Source organism: Heterodontus francisci, chromosome 5 (assembly GCF_036365525.1).
Source record: "Heterodontus francisci isolate sHetFra1 chromosome 5, sHetFra1.hap1, whole genome shotgun sequence".
Taxonomy (NCBI): domain Eukaryota; kingdom Metazoa; phylum Chordata; class Chondrichthyes; order Heterodontiformes; family Heterodontidae; genus Heterodontus; species Heterodontus francisci.
In genome coordinates this window covers 150,900,236-150,914,761 of record NC_090375.1, presented here as the reverse complement: position 1 = coordinate 150,914,761, position 14,526 = coordinate 150,900,236, and the positions used below count along the sequence as shown (strand labels likewise).

Sequence of the window (14,526 nt, the reverse complement as noted above, 5' to 3'; positions counted from 1 at the left end):
TGACACTCAGTATGGTCTGAGCTTTCTGTCTTCACAACTGAATGAGTGATATGACAAGCATGAAGCTTACAACAGATTTAAATGATTGATTTTTTTTCTCTGTTTGTAATAAGATCTAGAGACATATGGAAAGACTTAGCTCATGCCAGGATTGAAATGTACTGCATTAAATGGAAAATGAAATATGAATATATGTGTAAAAGTGTACTTCACGAACATTAAATCAACTGCATTTTGCCCTGCAGTTGCTAAGCTTTTGCAGAGTGGGAATTTGACAAATATCCTAATTAGCCTGTAGTACATGCTCTGTAACCTTGGTAATATTTTTTAATGGGAAGAAGGTTTAATTGTGTTGCTTTTTTGATGGGTAATTTCCATGACCTTATAATGAAGTTTCAAGTTTTAGTTGAGATTTGATCTCTCCCACCCACACACATCCACAGTCTTGCACACTCACTCACTCATGGCTTAAGTCTAGACGGCTGACTGGTTCAAAATGTTTCATGAGGTTCATGAGATGACTCCTAGTGTTGTAGTCACATTAAACTGTGCTCATGTGATTGTAGTTCTTCTGACTTACTACAGTCCGTGTAGAAATGGCAGCAAGACCTGGACAAATATCCAGGCTTGGGCTGATAAGTGGCAAGTAACATTCGCGCCACACAAGTGCCAGGCAATGACTATCTCAACCAAGAGAGAATCTAACCATCTCCCCTTGACATTCAATGGCATTATCATCGCTGAATCCCCCACTATCAACATCCTGGAGGTTACCATTGACCAGAAACTGAACTAGAGTAGCCATATAAATACAGTGGCTACAAGAGCAGTCAGAGGCTAGGAATCCTATGCCGAGTAACTCACCTCCTGATTCCCCAGAGCTTATCCACCATCTACAAGGCACAAGTCAGGAGTGTGATGGAATACTGTCCACTTGCCTGGATGGGTGCAGCTCCAACAACACTCAAGAAGCTCGGCACCATCCAGGACAAAGCAGCCCACTTGATTGGCACCCCATCTACAAACATTCACTCCCTCCACCACCGACGCACAGTGGCAGCAGTGTGTACCATCTACAAGATGCACTGCATTAATGCACCAAGGCTCCTTCGACAGCACCTTCCAAACCTGCGACCTCTACCACCTAGAAGGACAAGGGCAGCAGATGCATGGGAACACCACCACCTGCAAGTTCCCCTCCAAGCCACACACCATCCTGACTTGGAACTATATCGCTATTCCTTCACTGTCACTGGGTCAAATTCCTGAAACTCCTTTCCTAACAGCACAGATGGTATATCTACCCCACATGGACTGCATCGGTTCAAGAAGGTGGCTCACCACCACCTTCTCAAGGGCAATTGGGAACGGGCAATAAATGCTGGCCTCGCCAGCGATGCCCACATCCCGTGAATGAATAAAGAAAAAGATAAATCAGAATGTGTTATTCCAAGAATTCCTCCGTTTCTGATCTTCCAGTTTTTGTATATCTTTACATTAATCAAGAGTCTAGAAAATGAGTGTACAATAACAGCATGTATTTTAATACAATCTTAACCTCAGACATTATCAGTTAATTTTTTTTCTTTTCATAGTCCTGTTGTATCCTCTTTTCTGCAATTCATTTAAGAGAGTGATAGCATTCCGTTGCTGTAATCAAAGCCATTCTGAGCTTTCACCCCAAGACTCAAGTATTGTGTGTTTCTTGGCCATTCAGTGTCTTTCACATGGATGTGCTATTTATGTTCACTTTAATAAAGAGACTTAAGAGATTCAATTTGGGCAGCTTTGGGATACATCCCTAATGTCAATCTTTTATTTACACTCATTGGGGGTAATTTTAATTCCCATTAATGGGTGAGTTTGTGTCAAGTGGAAAGTTAAATGTTAAAAATCTTCAAACTCGATCCCAACACCGCTCCCCCCCCCCCCCCCCACCAAAGCTGCCATGTCCGGCTTTAATGAAGGTGAGACCGGAGGCGGGTGACCAACCCGATATCAGGAGGCAAATCCCTCATTTAAATATTTAAATGAAGCTGTGTGCTTAAGATTTTATCTCTGTTCCAGCTTTAACACTGACCAGCTGGGTTTCCTGGGCCTTAGAAACCCGACAAATGAAGGGAGGTGAGGACTGCTGGATGGAACAGGATAGTGCCTTTCCAGCACTGCTTGTGGGCCAGGAGGAGCAAGAGTCACTCCTCCCAGTCCTCTAAACTACCTTGTAAACCTCCCCAGCGATAGGGCACCACGCCCTCCATGATTCAATCCCCTCCTGTTGTCCTTCCCGGCCCGCAATCTCCTCCACCTGGCCCTCCACGGTCTTCTCCCCGATCTTTCCTGCCCCTCCCCACAGATGCCCTCTCCTCTCCAATCTCTCCAGGAGCCCCCCACAATGACCTCCCCTCACCCCCCAAAACACACCTCTCTGATCTCTCCCTCCCTCCACTTCACTCCCCAGCTGTGGCTTGGTGGCACAGGCCGACTTGCTTGACAGTCAGCCAGCCTCTCAATCTGGCCAGCTGTGACCAGAAAATGGATTCTGAAAATGGTGATCAAGTCCTGCTGCTGAATTCTGAAGGAAAATGTTCTGCCAGGTTTCCCAACTGCTAAACTGCTCCTTTCATCCCTCATTGCTTCCCTGTAAGTATCAGGACCATTCATTTATAAATACAGCAAGATTGTTTAACCTATGTCCAACTCCTGGGTATGAATTGCCCTTGACAAAAATGAATAAAATCTGCAAGGGAAGCTATATTAACTGCACAAAGCTCCTAGGGAGCTTCTTTGTTCAGATAACCACAGAGACTCTTTTAGTTGTCTTGAACTTGATGTTTGGACTCTGACTCATCCTCCTTATCTGGTCATCTAGAATAGTTCCTTATCAAGTAATATTGCTAAATGAATTCAGCATTTATCTCTGTGCCTACCAACACCTAAGCTTCGCTATTGATGCAGGAGTCTGCAACTCTAGGTCCTGATTAGTGCAGACTCTGTCTTTGGTGTTATGTGAGTGCGGAAGTTCAAATGATGATACAAGGTGTTTTTTGCTGTTGTTTGAAGGCTAACTGTTGCACCATCAGGCATCTGATCTGATGCCGTGTGTGTTACCTGCTCCATTTAGGTTTCAACTTGAGAGTGCTGCACAGTGGATGCACTGTGTTTCACATGAGACACAGCCCAGGGAATGGAGCTGATATATGAATTTGACTTCCCAGTAGCCAAAGCTCCCCAATCGTTATCACTTTCTTTTTACTGCAAATTATTATTCTGTAATGATTTTCATGTATGTCTCCCTGAATGCATATAGACTTTTTAATTGTTCTTCGTATCTACTTGCCTCTGTATTTATTTTTCTCTTTCTCTCTCTCTTTGTATTTCTTCCTATATTCTGAGCACTTCTGAAACCTGCACTGGCTGTTATTCTGCACACACAGAAAGGGAACAGATGTAGAGATTCTTGGAGAAAGTATGAGATAATCTGAGATCTTTGGCAATCAGTGAGGAGTAAACACAGCAATCCAAAGCAGGGTGTAGTTTTCCTGCCTGCTGGAAATGTGGGCATATGATTGTTTACCCCACTCCCCACCAAGTATGAGAAGACTTTTCAATATTCTTCTCTCTTGAGCAGCTGATCAGATGCTCTCAAACCTTCCTACATATCCTCCTTCCAAGAATTTGTACAATCCAATTCAAAAATAAATTAGCAAACATCCAGTCACCGCTGCCTACCAGCATTGGGTGGCTTATTCTCAACGGAAGATACAGAGTTTTGATTCTCCATCAGTCTCAGCCATTATGGTTCATTTGCCAGTGTATTTGTCTTGTCTCATAAAGGCAGTCTGGGCCAGATATTCTCTGTCCCTTTCCCACCACAGGAGTAGGCTGGAAGAATGGTTACTTGGAGTCAGAGTCCATTCACATGGTGGAGTTATATATTAGAATGGCAAGTTATGAAAGTTGCTCCAGTGGCTCTGTGAATCTGTCCAGTGAGATGCTGAGCTATACAATCAGAGGGTCATACGTTTGATTGTCACTCTGTAATGTGTTCACTGATCTCAGCCAGGATGATAATAGAGGTGCCATAGATATCCTCCATGCCTTGCGTTATTGAGGGGCAGGGCCCCACTGTTGAGAGCTGTCCAGCAACAATTGTTTGTTTGTGTGTGTGTGAGACGGGAAAGGACACGATACAGCTTAATTGTGATACTCTCTCCTCACCACCACCCCACCCTCCTCCCAACCACCTCCCACAGTTCACATAAGACCAATTGGGCGAAGTACTCCAGCAATGAGTAAATATGTTCAAAGAGGAGGTGGTGAGAAAATTGATTGGAGGGTTGGGGGAAAACTGATACTTGTGCTTATTTAACCATATTTGTGCCCAGTGAACATCACAGTTCTCCTATGCATCGATGTTTGGAAGTTGACTGTGCGTGTGTGTGTGTGTGTGATATCTAATCTGAAGGAGAAGATGTGGCTGATTGCATCAGTTAATGGAAGAGACAAAATAAATACATCAAGGAATTATATGTCAGAAAGACTTGCATTTATATTGCGCCTTTTTGTTAAGGGATAAATATTGGCTGGGGATACTCCCCTACTCTTCTTCACAGAGTGCCATGGGATCTTTTGTGTTCACTTGAAAGGGAAGAGGAGGCCTCATTTTAATGACACATCCAAATGGTAGCACTTCTGACAGCGAAGCACTCCCTCAGTACAGCACTGAAGTGTCAGTCTAGATTTTGTGACAACCAGGTGAGAAAGGTGTCCAGGGGTCCCTGTCAGCCTTCACCTGGTCTTACTGTAACAGGGTTTATTTTTAAACACACCGTGTTTTGAGCACTCCCTAGGTGAATCCTTATTCACCACTTTCCAATTATAAGGCAAAGAATCGAACACAAACAGGCTTTCTTAGGTTTAAAGAAGAAAAGTGAAATTTATTAAACTCGAATTCGGTTAACGCCTACGAATAGACGACGCGCTCGCACTAGCATGCATACGCAATACACACATGCAAATAGAGACAGAAAAGAGCAGAAGAAATAAAGTGGAAAAGTTTGAGGCAATCTCTGAAGAGGGTTTTTTGTTACTTAGCTTCAAGCTCGCTGTAGAGTCCTTGATTGAAAGTATGGTCTTGCTTTTTGTTGGGGCCCAGTATTCTTCTAAAACCGTGTCCACTGTAGGAGACTTTTCTCTCTTGGGGTTCATGTGTCTTCAATGGGTCTTGGAGTTCCATGAGAAAGAGATGGGAACAGACAGGAGAGGCTCTTTACAATCCAGGAGCCAAGAGCTTTCTGCCAGTTCAAACACTGTCTCGACAATTTAAAACTCCCCAAGTTGGCCAGCAGGGTAGTCATGTGACTGGTATAACCACTTCTGGTTTTGTGTATTGGGTGGGTCAGGGGATAGCTCCTTTGTTCCAAGCAGTGTCTGTTAATATGCAAAAATGTCCTTCCAGCCAGGGGCCTGCAACCCCTTGGAATAGGCTTTGTCTTCTTCTCAGTGACAATTTGAAATTTAATGTCCATGTGGTGAAATTAATGTGCCTCATTCTTGGCAGGTGGGGGCCTGAATGACAATTTTATATTGAAGTCTCTGGAGTAGGACAATAATGGGGGGATAAAAACAGCAAACGGGTATTTAACTGTTCTTGCCTGCGGTTGGTAATATTCTGAATGACCTTTGTTACATCTGGACTATTTAGAGTCTTTATCGGTACAACTAACTTTCAATTTGTAAAACTTTATAGTTGTCTCCACTCAATTCCATGTTTCTTAATTCAAATGATCTGATAATCCATTTTTAACACTGAATTCCCACTTTATTACATTATTTGGGTCGCTAAATTCAAATTATTGGACTTTATTTTTAGTGCAAAACAAATGAATTATCAACAGTAGACTACATAAAGCATTCCAAGTCAGTAAAGAGCAGCATTCCAAATATGAAACTGGAGTACTTTGTTAACTTTTTAGCATAAAAGTCCTTTCAAATTGAAATTCCATTCAATGGTGTAAGTTAATTCTTTTAAATGTACTTTGAGAACAGCAGGTACATTTTAACATACAATGCAGGAAGAGTAATGTTTCTTTATTCATCCTACATGCCCACCTAGTGAATCCTTTTCTGTATCTGGTTTCTACCTAGTCCTGCTCTCAGCTTTCCTTACCCTGCTACGCCTGTCGCCATCCAACAAATGCACCACCAGATAATGAGCCGTCAGCAAACTCTGGGCTCTGCCTTTGGCCACAGTCCTCCTCTCATCCATCCTGCTCCAACGTTTGCTCCTCAGCGCCATATGTCTGGCCTGTCCACTGTATTGACCTCTGCACAGATCACTTCTTGTCCTTCCGAATCTGCACAGGTAAGAGATCAAAAGAGAAAAGTAATAATCACTGTTAAAAGAATGATTATGGAGTTGTAAAGGAATTGTTTCAATTGCTGGGCTGTTGCTATGCAGTTATTGCTGTATATTACAATGGCTATATTACAATGACACCAGATTCAGTTATCATTTTAATCCGCAATAATTTGTGTCAATAATATATTACAGACATATGCTTGTGTTTCATACAATCATGCTTTAAAATAAAGTTTTTTCATCTTTTAGAGTAAGCCCACGAGTGAGTCTGCAGTGACCAGCACAGGTGACCCAATGCAAAATAAACGCTCAAGGATTAAACCTGATGAAGAATTGCCAAGCCCAAGTGGCGGGAGTGAGCAGGTATGGCAGCGAGTTCAATTAATCAGCCCTCACTCTTACCTTCATGTAATAATCACCACTTTCATGAGAGTGCTGAAGGACCAATCAGCGAAACTGTTTTGTTTGCTTTCCCTTTAATATGGAGGTGATTAAATGTGGTGTATCAATTTTAGTACAACTTCAAGAAGTATCTTGGGTTGTGCATGGGAATGTGTTGTGGTGGTGATATCGTATTCAATCTGTGTAAACTATGTGAGGCGTGAGTGACTACCCTTGACATCAAGGCAGCATTTGACCGAGTGTGGCATCAAGGAGCCCTAGCAAAATTGAAGTCAATGGGAATCAGGGGGAAAACTCTCTGCTGGTTGGAGTCGTACCTAGCACAAAGGAACATGGTTGTGGTTGTTGGAGGTCAATCATCTCTGTCCCAGGACATCACTGCAGGAGTTCCTCAGGATAGTGTCCTAGGCCCGACCATCTTCAGCTGCTTCATCAGTGACCTTCCCTCCATCATAAGGTCAGAAGTGGGGATGTTCGCTGATGATTGCACAATGTTCAGCACCATTTGCAACTCCTCAGATACTGAACCAGCCCGTGTCCAGATGCAGCAAGACCTGGGCAACATCCAGGCTTGGGCTGATAAGTGGCAAGTAACATTCGTGCCACACATGTGACAGGCAATGACCATCTCCAACAAGAGATAACCTAACCATCTCCCCTTGATGTTCAATGGCACTTACCATCGCTGCATTCCCCACCATCAACATCCTGGGGAGCACCATTGATCAGAAACTTAACTGTAGCAGCCGCATAAATACAACAGCAGGTCAGAGACTGGGTATTCTGCAGCGAGTGAATCATTTTCTGACTCTCCAAAGCTTCTCCACTACTTACGAGGCACAAGTCAGGAGTGTGATGGAATACTCTTCACTTGCCTGAATGAGTGAAGCTCCAACAACACTCAAGAAACTCAACACCATCCAGGACAAAGCAGACCGCTTGATTGGCACTCCATCCAGCACCTTCAACATTCAATCCTTTCACCACCGACGCACAGTGGCAGCAGTGTGTACCATCTACAAGATGCACTGCAGCAACTCACCAAGGCTCCTTCGACAGCACCTTCCAAACCCATGACCACTACAACCTAGAAGGACAAGGGCAGCAGATGCATGGGAACACCACCACTTGCAAGTTCCCCTCCAAGCCACATACTATTTGACTTGGAACTATATTGCTGTTCCTTCACTGTCGCTGGGTCAATATCCTGGAACGCCCTTCCTAACAGCACTGTTGGTGTACCTGCACCCCAAGTACTGCCACAGTTCAAGAAGCCAGCTCACCACCACCTTCTCAAGGGCAATTAGGAATGGGCAATAAATGCTGGCCTTACCAGTGACACCTACATCCCACGAACAAATAAAATAAGTCTGTCTTGAATCCATAGTGAATTTGCAGTGCAAGTGTACTTCTATTTTGTCAAGATATTAAAAAAGAAGAGAACAACAATCACTTATTCAAACCTTGCAGTCACTGTTTCCAGCCTGTCTTCCAGTATAGTAACCTTATTGCTTTGGATTCTCTGACGAGCATCACTGGGAAAATTTCATTGTATTTTGGGCGTCAGGTCAGTGATCTGACTCCTAAGAGCACAAAGCCGGTTGGTGCAAGACCATTCTGGCAAGTTTTCCCCTCACTCCTGCCACTCCTGCAGCAGCCTTTGGGCTTCACACCTGGCATATTTTATCTCCAGTCTGTTGAAAAGCCATGTTTTAATGCCCCCCTACAGGTCAGTTGCATTTGCTGTGAACTTCTTAATTGTAATGTGGAATATCGTTAATGCAATGAGAGAGCTGATGCTCCCACTTGTTCTCTTATAAGATTAAAATGAACCAGCTGAGGAGCACGGCTCTCTGCAAGGCACAACCGGTAGCATAATTTAGATCTGCAGGTTGTACATCATGCTCTACCGATTCTGTTCTGAGACTGGTATCTGCAGTAAACAGCATCCTTCAACTACAATTTTGAGTGAGCTATGACATAAAATTGGCACGACCTAGATATGCTAAAAATAAATGTTACTGCTTATATCTATCATTCGTACATTCACTAGTTGAGAAATCTTTGGAAATGATTTTTCTTCAATAGTAAGTTAGGAGCTTTGCATGAATGCATCACATCAATAACTCCCAAATAAATGGACACATTCTTATTTTTAGAACAACTTGCTTATATTTAGAAATTCTGGCTGAGTTGGTAAACTGCTGCGCTGTTTCTGTTTTTTTAAAAATGTTCCTTAGTTAGGTATATGCATCAGCTGTTACCTACAGCTACACATTAATCAATTCTGTCGTCTCTCTTGCAGTTTACGATGATGTTTTGCCATGCTGCATATGGTACCTTTTAATTCAACTGTTTGGATGATTTTTAATTTTTTTTTTTCATTGGCTTTTATGAGTGAGAAATGCAAAGAGGTTTTAACCTTGCCATACCTTGGGTTACTCAGTGACGATCTTAGAACCTTGCGCAAAGAAACGGAAACTGTCCTCAAGGCAAACTTCTTGGCCTCTTCAAGGCCTTAGCACGAGCACAATATGCAACAATAAAAGGCAAAAACTGCCTGAGGCAATGTAGGAATATGCAGAGTTTGGGACAAGAGAGTTAAATTTGCACTGGGAATGCAGAGCACAAGTCAAAATTGATAGCATTTGAGAGGTATGCACTGAGATATAGGATAGATATTCAACATGTTGCCTTGGTGTGATCTGATAGTGTGGATTGGCCACCTGTCATAGAAACTACAGATTTTCAGTGTCATAAAAATCATACAGTTTCTCTGATGGGCCATTTGATCTGCTATGTCAATCTTAGATCCAGATGAAGATTTAAATTCTACCTCATTTTATGTCATATTTTCATATTTAGAGAGAGATAGGGAGAAGGGGGTCATATCTGTGTGTGTTTCAATATTTCAGATCAACCAAAATTGCGATCGGTTTCTCCTTGAAAGAAAGAACTTGCTTTAGATAGAGCTTTTCATAACAACAGTATGCCCCATAGTGCTTTACAGCGAATGAAGTTATTTTGAAGTGTAGTCGCTGTTGTACTTTAGGAAGTACAACAGTCAATTTGTACTCCGCAAAGTCCCACAAAGAGCAATGAGATAATGACCAGATCGCCAGTGTTTTTTAATGAATGTTGATGAGGGATAAATATTGGTCAGGTTACTAGGGAGAGCTCCCTGCTGTTCTTGGAATAGTGCCTTGGGATTGCTTATATCTACTTGAAAGTTCTGATGGGGCTTTGGTTTAACATCTCATCTGAACAATGGCACCTCTGCCAATGCAGTGATAACTCAGTATTAAACTGAATTGTTAGCCTGATTTATGTACTCAAATCTCTGGAGAGGAGCTTGGCCCCACAATCTACAGAGAGCTGGCATGGACTTGATGGACCAAATGGCCTTCTGTGTCATAATGACTCATGTAACCTTCTGACTGGGACAAGAGTTCAGCCTTTGAGCCACAGCTTGTCACACTCTTGAACCCTTAACACTGTTTAGAGAACTGCTCTGAAAGTATAAATGACAGAGTACCCTGTGTGAACAATGTGCAGGCATAAACAGTGTTGTTCCCACTTGAGCAGCAGAGGTTTTGAAACTTTGCAACTCACAGATTTTTCTGTCACAGGAACAACCAGAAGGAATGACGCTGGTCAAAGAGGAGGTGGACAAAGATGAAAGCAAGCAAGAGCCGGAAGTGGTTTATGAGACGAACTGCCACTGGGAAGGATGCACAAGAGAATTTGACACGCAAGAACAGCTCGTCCATGTAAGTAACAGCAGCCAGGGACTGCTCCTGATTGTGTACCAGGCTTTGTGGAGGTCAGGTTCTTTGACCTCAAAGTGTCAAGTTTCTTAGCCAGGGGCACTGTGAACTAGACAGCATATTATTTGTTCCAGAGAACTAAATGGCTGTAAAGCCGGACCAGACATCTGAAGCCTAAAGGAAGGCTCTGTCAAAAGCTGTACAATGGATGTTTGTGTTTTGGGCCAGTGTAAATGAAAGGATGAATCTTTACAGGAGCGAAGTAGTGGCCATTTTCACCTTTGCACTAAACCCCTTGCACTATCTCTAGAAATCAGACAGTAAGCTTTTAAGATAAGTCTGGGTATTAAAAAAAAACTTGATTATTTCAATAAGTGGATCAGAGAGAGGGAGGGCTGGATTTTATGACGGTGGCAGGGGTCCCGCAGCCAGAGGCAAACCTGCTTTGGTAGTCATTGGGACCCAGAGCTGCATCTTGTCATAGAGTTATACAGCACAGAAACAGGCCTTTCGGCCCATCGTATCCATGCCGGCCATCAAGCACCTATCTATTCTAATCCCATTTTCCAGTACGTGGCCCTTAGCAAATTAAGTGGCTGCCGCCGGAGCTGCCAATCCGATTAAGGATGGCAGCCCTCCCCAAAGAGCTGCCGGTCAATCAGGGCCAGCAGCTGAGCAACACCACCGCTAGCGGTGGCCACTGCTTAGGCTGCACCTGCAGGATGAGGCTGCATCGATGGCTGTGCACCCTTAAAGGCAGGTAAGTGGAGTCTGGGGGTGCCGGAGCCAGTCAGGTGGCCCTGGGGAGGGGGTGGAGCGGTGGTTGCTGAGGGCAGGCATTGCTGTTTCTGTGAGGGTGGCCATTGCTGTTAGGGGGGCCCCTCCATGGGCCAGAGTGGCCGAAAAGGAGGCCCCCCCCACCCCACAACCTTGGAGGCTGCTAGAGTTTACCTAGCAGTCTCCCTCCGTGGCGGAGAGCCTGCCCAAGCATGGGTAAAATACCAGCGGAGGCGAGAAAAGGCCCTTAATTGACTACTTAAGTGGTTCAATTGGGCTCCAGGCAGGCGGGCCATCTGCCACCTTTCCCGCTATTGGCAAGATGGCATGGCAGCGGGAAAATGACAGGCATGCCACCCGCCATCTTCCTGCATCATTTTGCCAGCCTTCCTGCCTCCCAGCCCGTCCTCAAAGGGTTGGTAAAATCCAGCCAGAGAGTTTGTGTTGGTGTATGTGTACTTGCATGTATAACTGGCCCAATACTTTCCTTGCTTGGTAATGACTGACAGTGTTGGGTTGTGGTGTGTCCCAGTAACACCTTCCTGTAATGACTGACAATGTTGGATTACATTGTGTCCCTATACCATCTGCTTGTACTGACCTGATTGTGTTGGCTTGTGTTGTGACCTTGCGGCATTGGGTTGTTTTATAGTTATGATTAAACAAATTGAAAGTTCAGAATGTGATGAACTTCACGTGCATTTTATTTTCTCCGAACAGGAGTGGCTGACAGATTGGTTTTGCAACCAATGACTTATTATGTTATAGTTTTCAATTAAGGAAACAAGCTTCTTAAAAGCATGTTGGTCAAGAATTTAATCAATAAAATAATTAATTGTTTAATAGTTTTTTTTAATTTAATATTTTCTACCAAGTATTCTCTCATCCCCACTGAAAGTGAAGGTGCCAATTTCTGTTGGTAAAATTACCCAGGCTCCGGATTTTATCCAGTATCTTTCCCAAGTTGAGCATAGATGGTGATTCTTGGCAAACTAATCGGTTACAAAAACTTCACAGCCAAGCTGGACCCTGTCCTTATCCAATCATAAATGCAAGGAACCCATGGACTTTTTTTATCAGTAAGATTGAGACTTCCTGCTCTGCTGGTTACCTGGTTACCCCCTTTTCCTATTGCCCACCAAGTCAAACCTCCACCCAAGGATACCACAGCCAAAACCTGTATTATCCTCTAATTTCTCTGCTATCTCCCCTCATGCCCTCTTCAAGCCCATGAGACCCACTTCCTGGTCCCTTGACCCCATTCCCACCAAACTGCTGACCGCCCAGCTTCCCCCCTTGCCTCCAAGCTAGCTGACTTTTAAATGTTTCCTTTCCCTTGGGCACTATTCACCATCACTTTCAAAATGGCAGCTGTCATCCCATTCCACAAAAAAACCCTTTGGCCTTGCAAACTACTAACCTGATCTTCAACCTCCCTTTCCTCTCCAAGGTCCTCGATGGTGCATTGTACTCCAAACACATGTTGATTTTTCTAGTAACTCCATGTTTGATTCTCTCCAACCCTGCCACTGCACTGAAACAGCCCTAAGCAAAGTCACAATGACCTCCTCTGTGTTTGTGACAATGATGCATTTTCTCTCCTTGACTTCTGTGCATCTCTTGGTTGACGACACCATCCTCATCTAAAGACTGTCTTCTATTGTCCAGGTCAGTGGGACTACTCCACTCTTGTCTATCCAATTGTGACCAGAGCATCTCCAGCAATAGCTTCTCTTCCTGCCCATGCATCATTACCTCTGGTTCCCCTAGGGATCTATCCTTTTCCCCCTCCTCTTCCTCATCTACATGCTATCCCTTGACAACATCATCCAAAGACTTGAAGAAAGGTCAGCTTCCACATGCACGCTAATGACACACAGCTCTACCTCTACACAACCTGTTTCGACCCTCCCACTGCCTCTTTCATGTCAGACTGTTTCTCCAACATCCAGTCTTGGATGAGCCACAATTAAACATTGGGAAGACCAAAGCCATTATTTTCTGCCCCCATCAGAATCTCCATTTCCTCGCCACCGATTGCATTTGCTCCTGTGCACTAAATCAAGCAATCTCAGCGTCCTATTCAACTGCTGACTTGAGCTTTTACTGTATATCCTCTCCACCACATAGACCTTACTTCCATACTTTCACCTTCATAATATTTCCTGTGTCCTCCCCTGCATCAGACCATCTGCTATTGATACTCTCATTCTTGTCTTTGCCACCTCCAGACTTAACTACTCCTGGCTCTCCTGGCCAGCTTCCATCCTTTACACGTCATAAACTTCAGATCACACTAAATTCTGCTGCCCGAATTCTAACTCGTGCTGAGTCTGATTCACTCATCGTTCCTGTACTCTTGATCTCCATTGGCTCCCAGTCCATCATTGCCTCAAATTTAAAATTCCCATCCTCGTATTCAAATCCCTTCATGGCCTTTCCCCTCCCTATCTCTGTGACCCCCCCTACAACTATCTCAGAACTCTGTGTTCCTTCCACTTTCATGCAGCCCCTGCTTCCTTCCTTCACCCCAGCATTGCTGGCCATGAGTTTCCTCCCTAAACCTCTCTGCTTCTCTATTACTTTCTCTTCCTTTAAGACCATCTTTAAAATGCACCTCTTTCACCAAGCTTTTGGTCACCCCTTCTATTAGAATCACATATTATTCCACGGACAAGATGGTAGACAAGTGACACAAACTGTGGGTCTTGCCGTTTGTTCTGTAACTGACTGCTACATTCATGTATGGTCGAGTGTGATTCATGCTCCAGTTTTCTCTTTACTCTTTGTAATGATGCGGGCAAGATTGAATTTATTTTTGCAGTGGTTAAGATAAAGACAGAAATAAGAACTGACCAGTTGAACCATATAGACCAAGTCTGACTCCTCCTCTGATCTCAACTGGGGCAACAGTCAAAATACTTCACTTGACCTCAGTGCCCCTGAGTTACAGACGAGGGAAAATTGGCTTCCGTACCTACTCCTGATTTCTATTCCTGGAATTGTGTGCAGTATGCATTATGAGGTGAGATTAACATTGGGTGGTCCGTGAAGCCCTTTCAGTTGAATAGGCTACTATTTGATCTTCCTCCCACTGTCTCTCTCCACCCCACTCTTTGTCTGCCTTCCTTTCTCTCTTTCCCTCTGCCTCTCCCCCTCTGTCTCTCTTTCCCTCTCCTTATTTCCCCCTCCCTATTTCTCCCTCTGTCTCTCCTTCCT

The 14,526-nt window shown here is 44.0% G+C and overlaps 1 protein-coding gene across 1 annotated transcript in view; it reads left to right on the top strand.

Moving 5' to 3' along the window:
- The window catches only part of LOC137369634 (transcriptional activator GLI3-like), a 471,074-nt gene that overhangs the window by 387,566 nt on the left and 68,982 nt on the right, over window positions 1-14,526 (top strand). Inside the window, exons 8-10 of the mRNA XM_068030965.1 lie at window positions 6,148-6,364; window positions 6,611-6,724; window positions 10,393-10,533. Of these exons, the coding sequence (XP_067887066.1) occupies window positions 6,148-6,364; window positions 6,611-6,724; window positions 10,393-10,533 (472 nt within the window). The remainder of the gene's footprint in view (window positions 1-6,147; window positions 6,365-6,610; window positions 6,725-10,392; window positions 10,534-14,526) is intronic.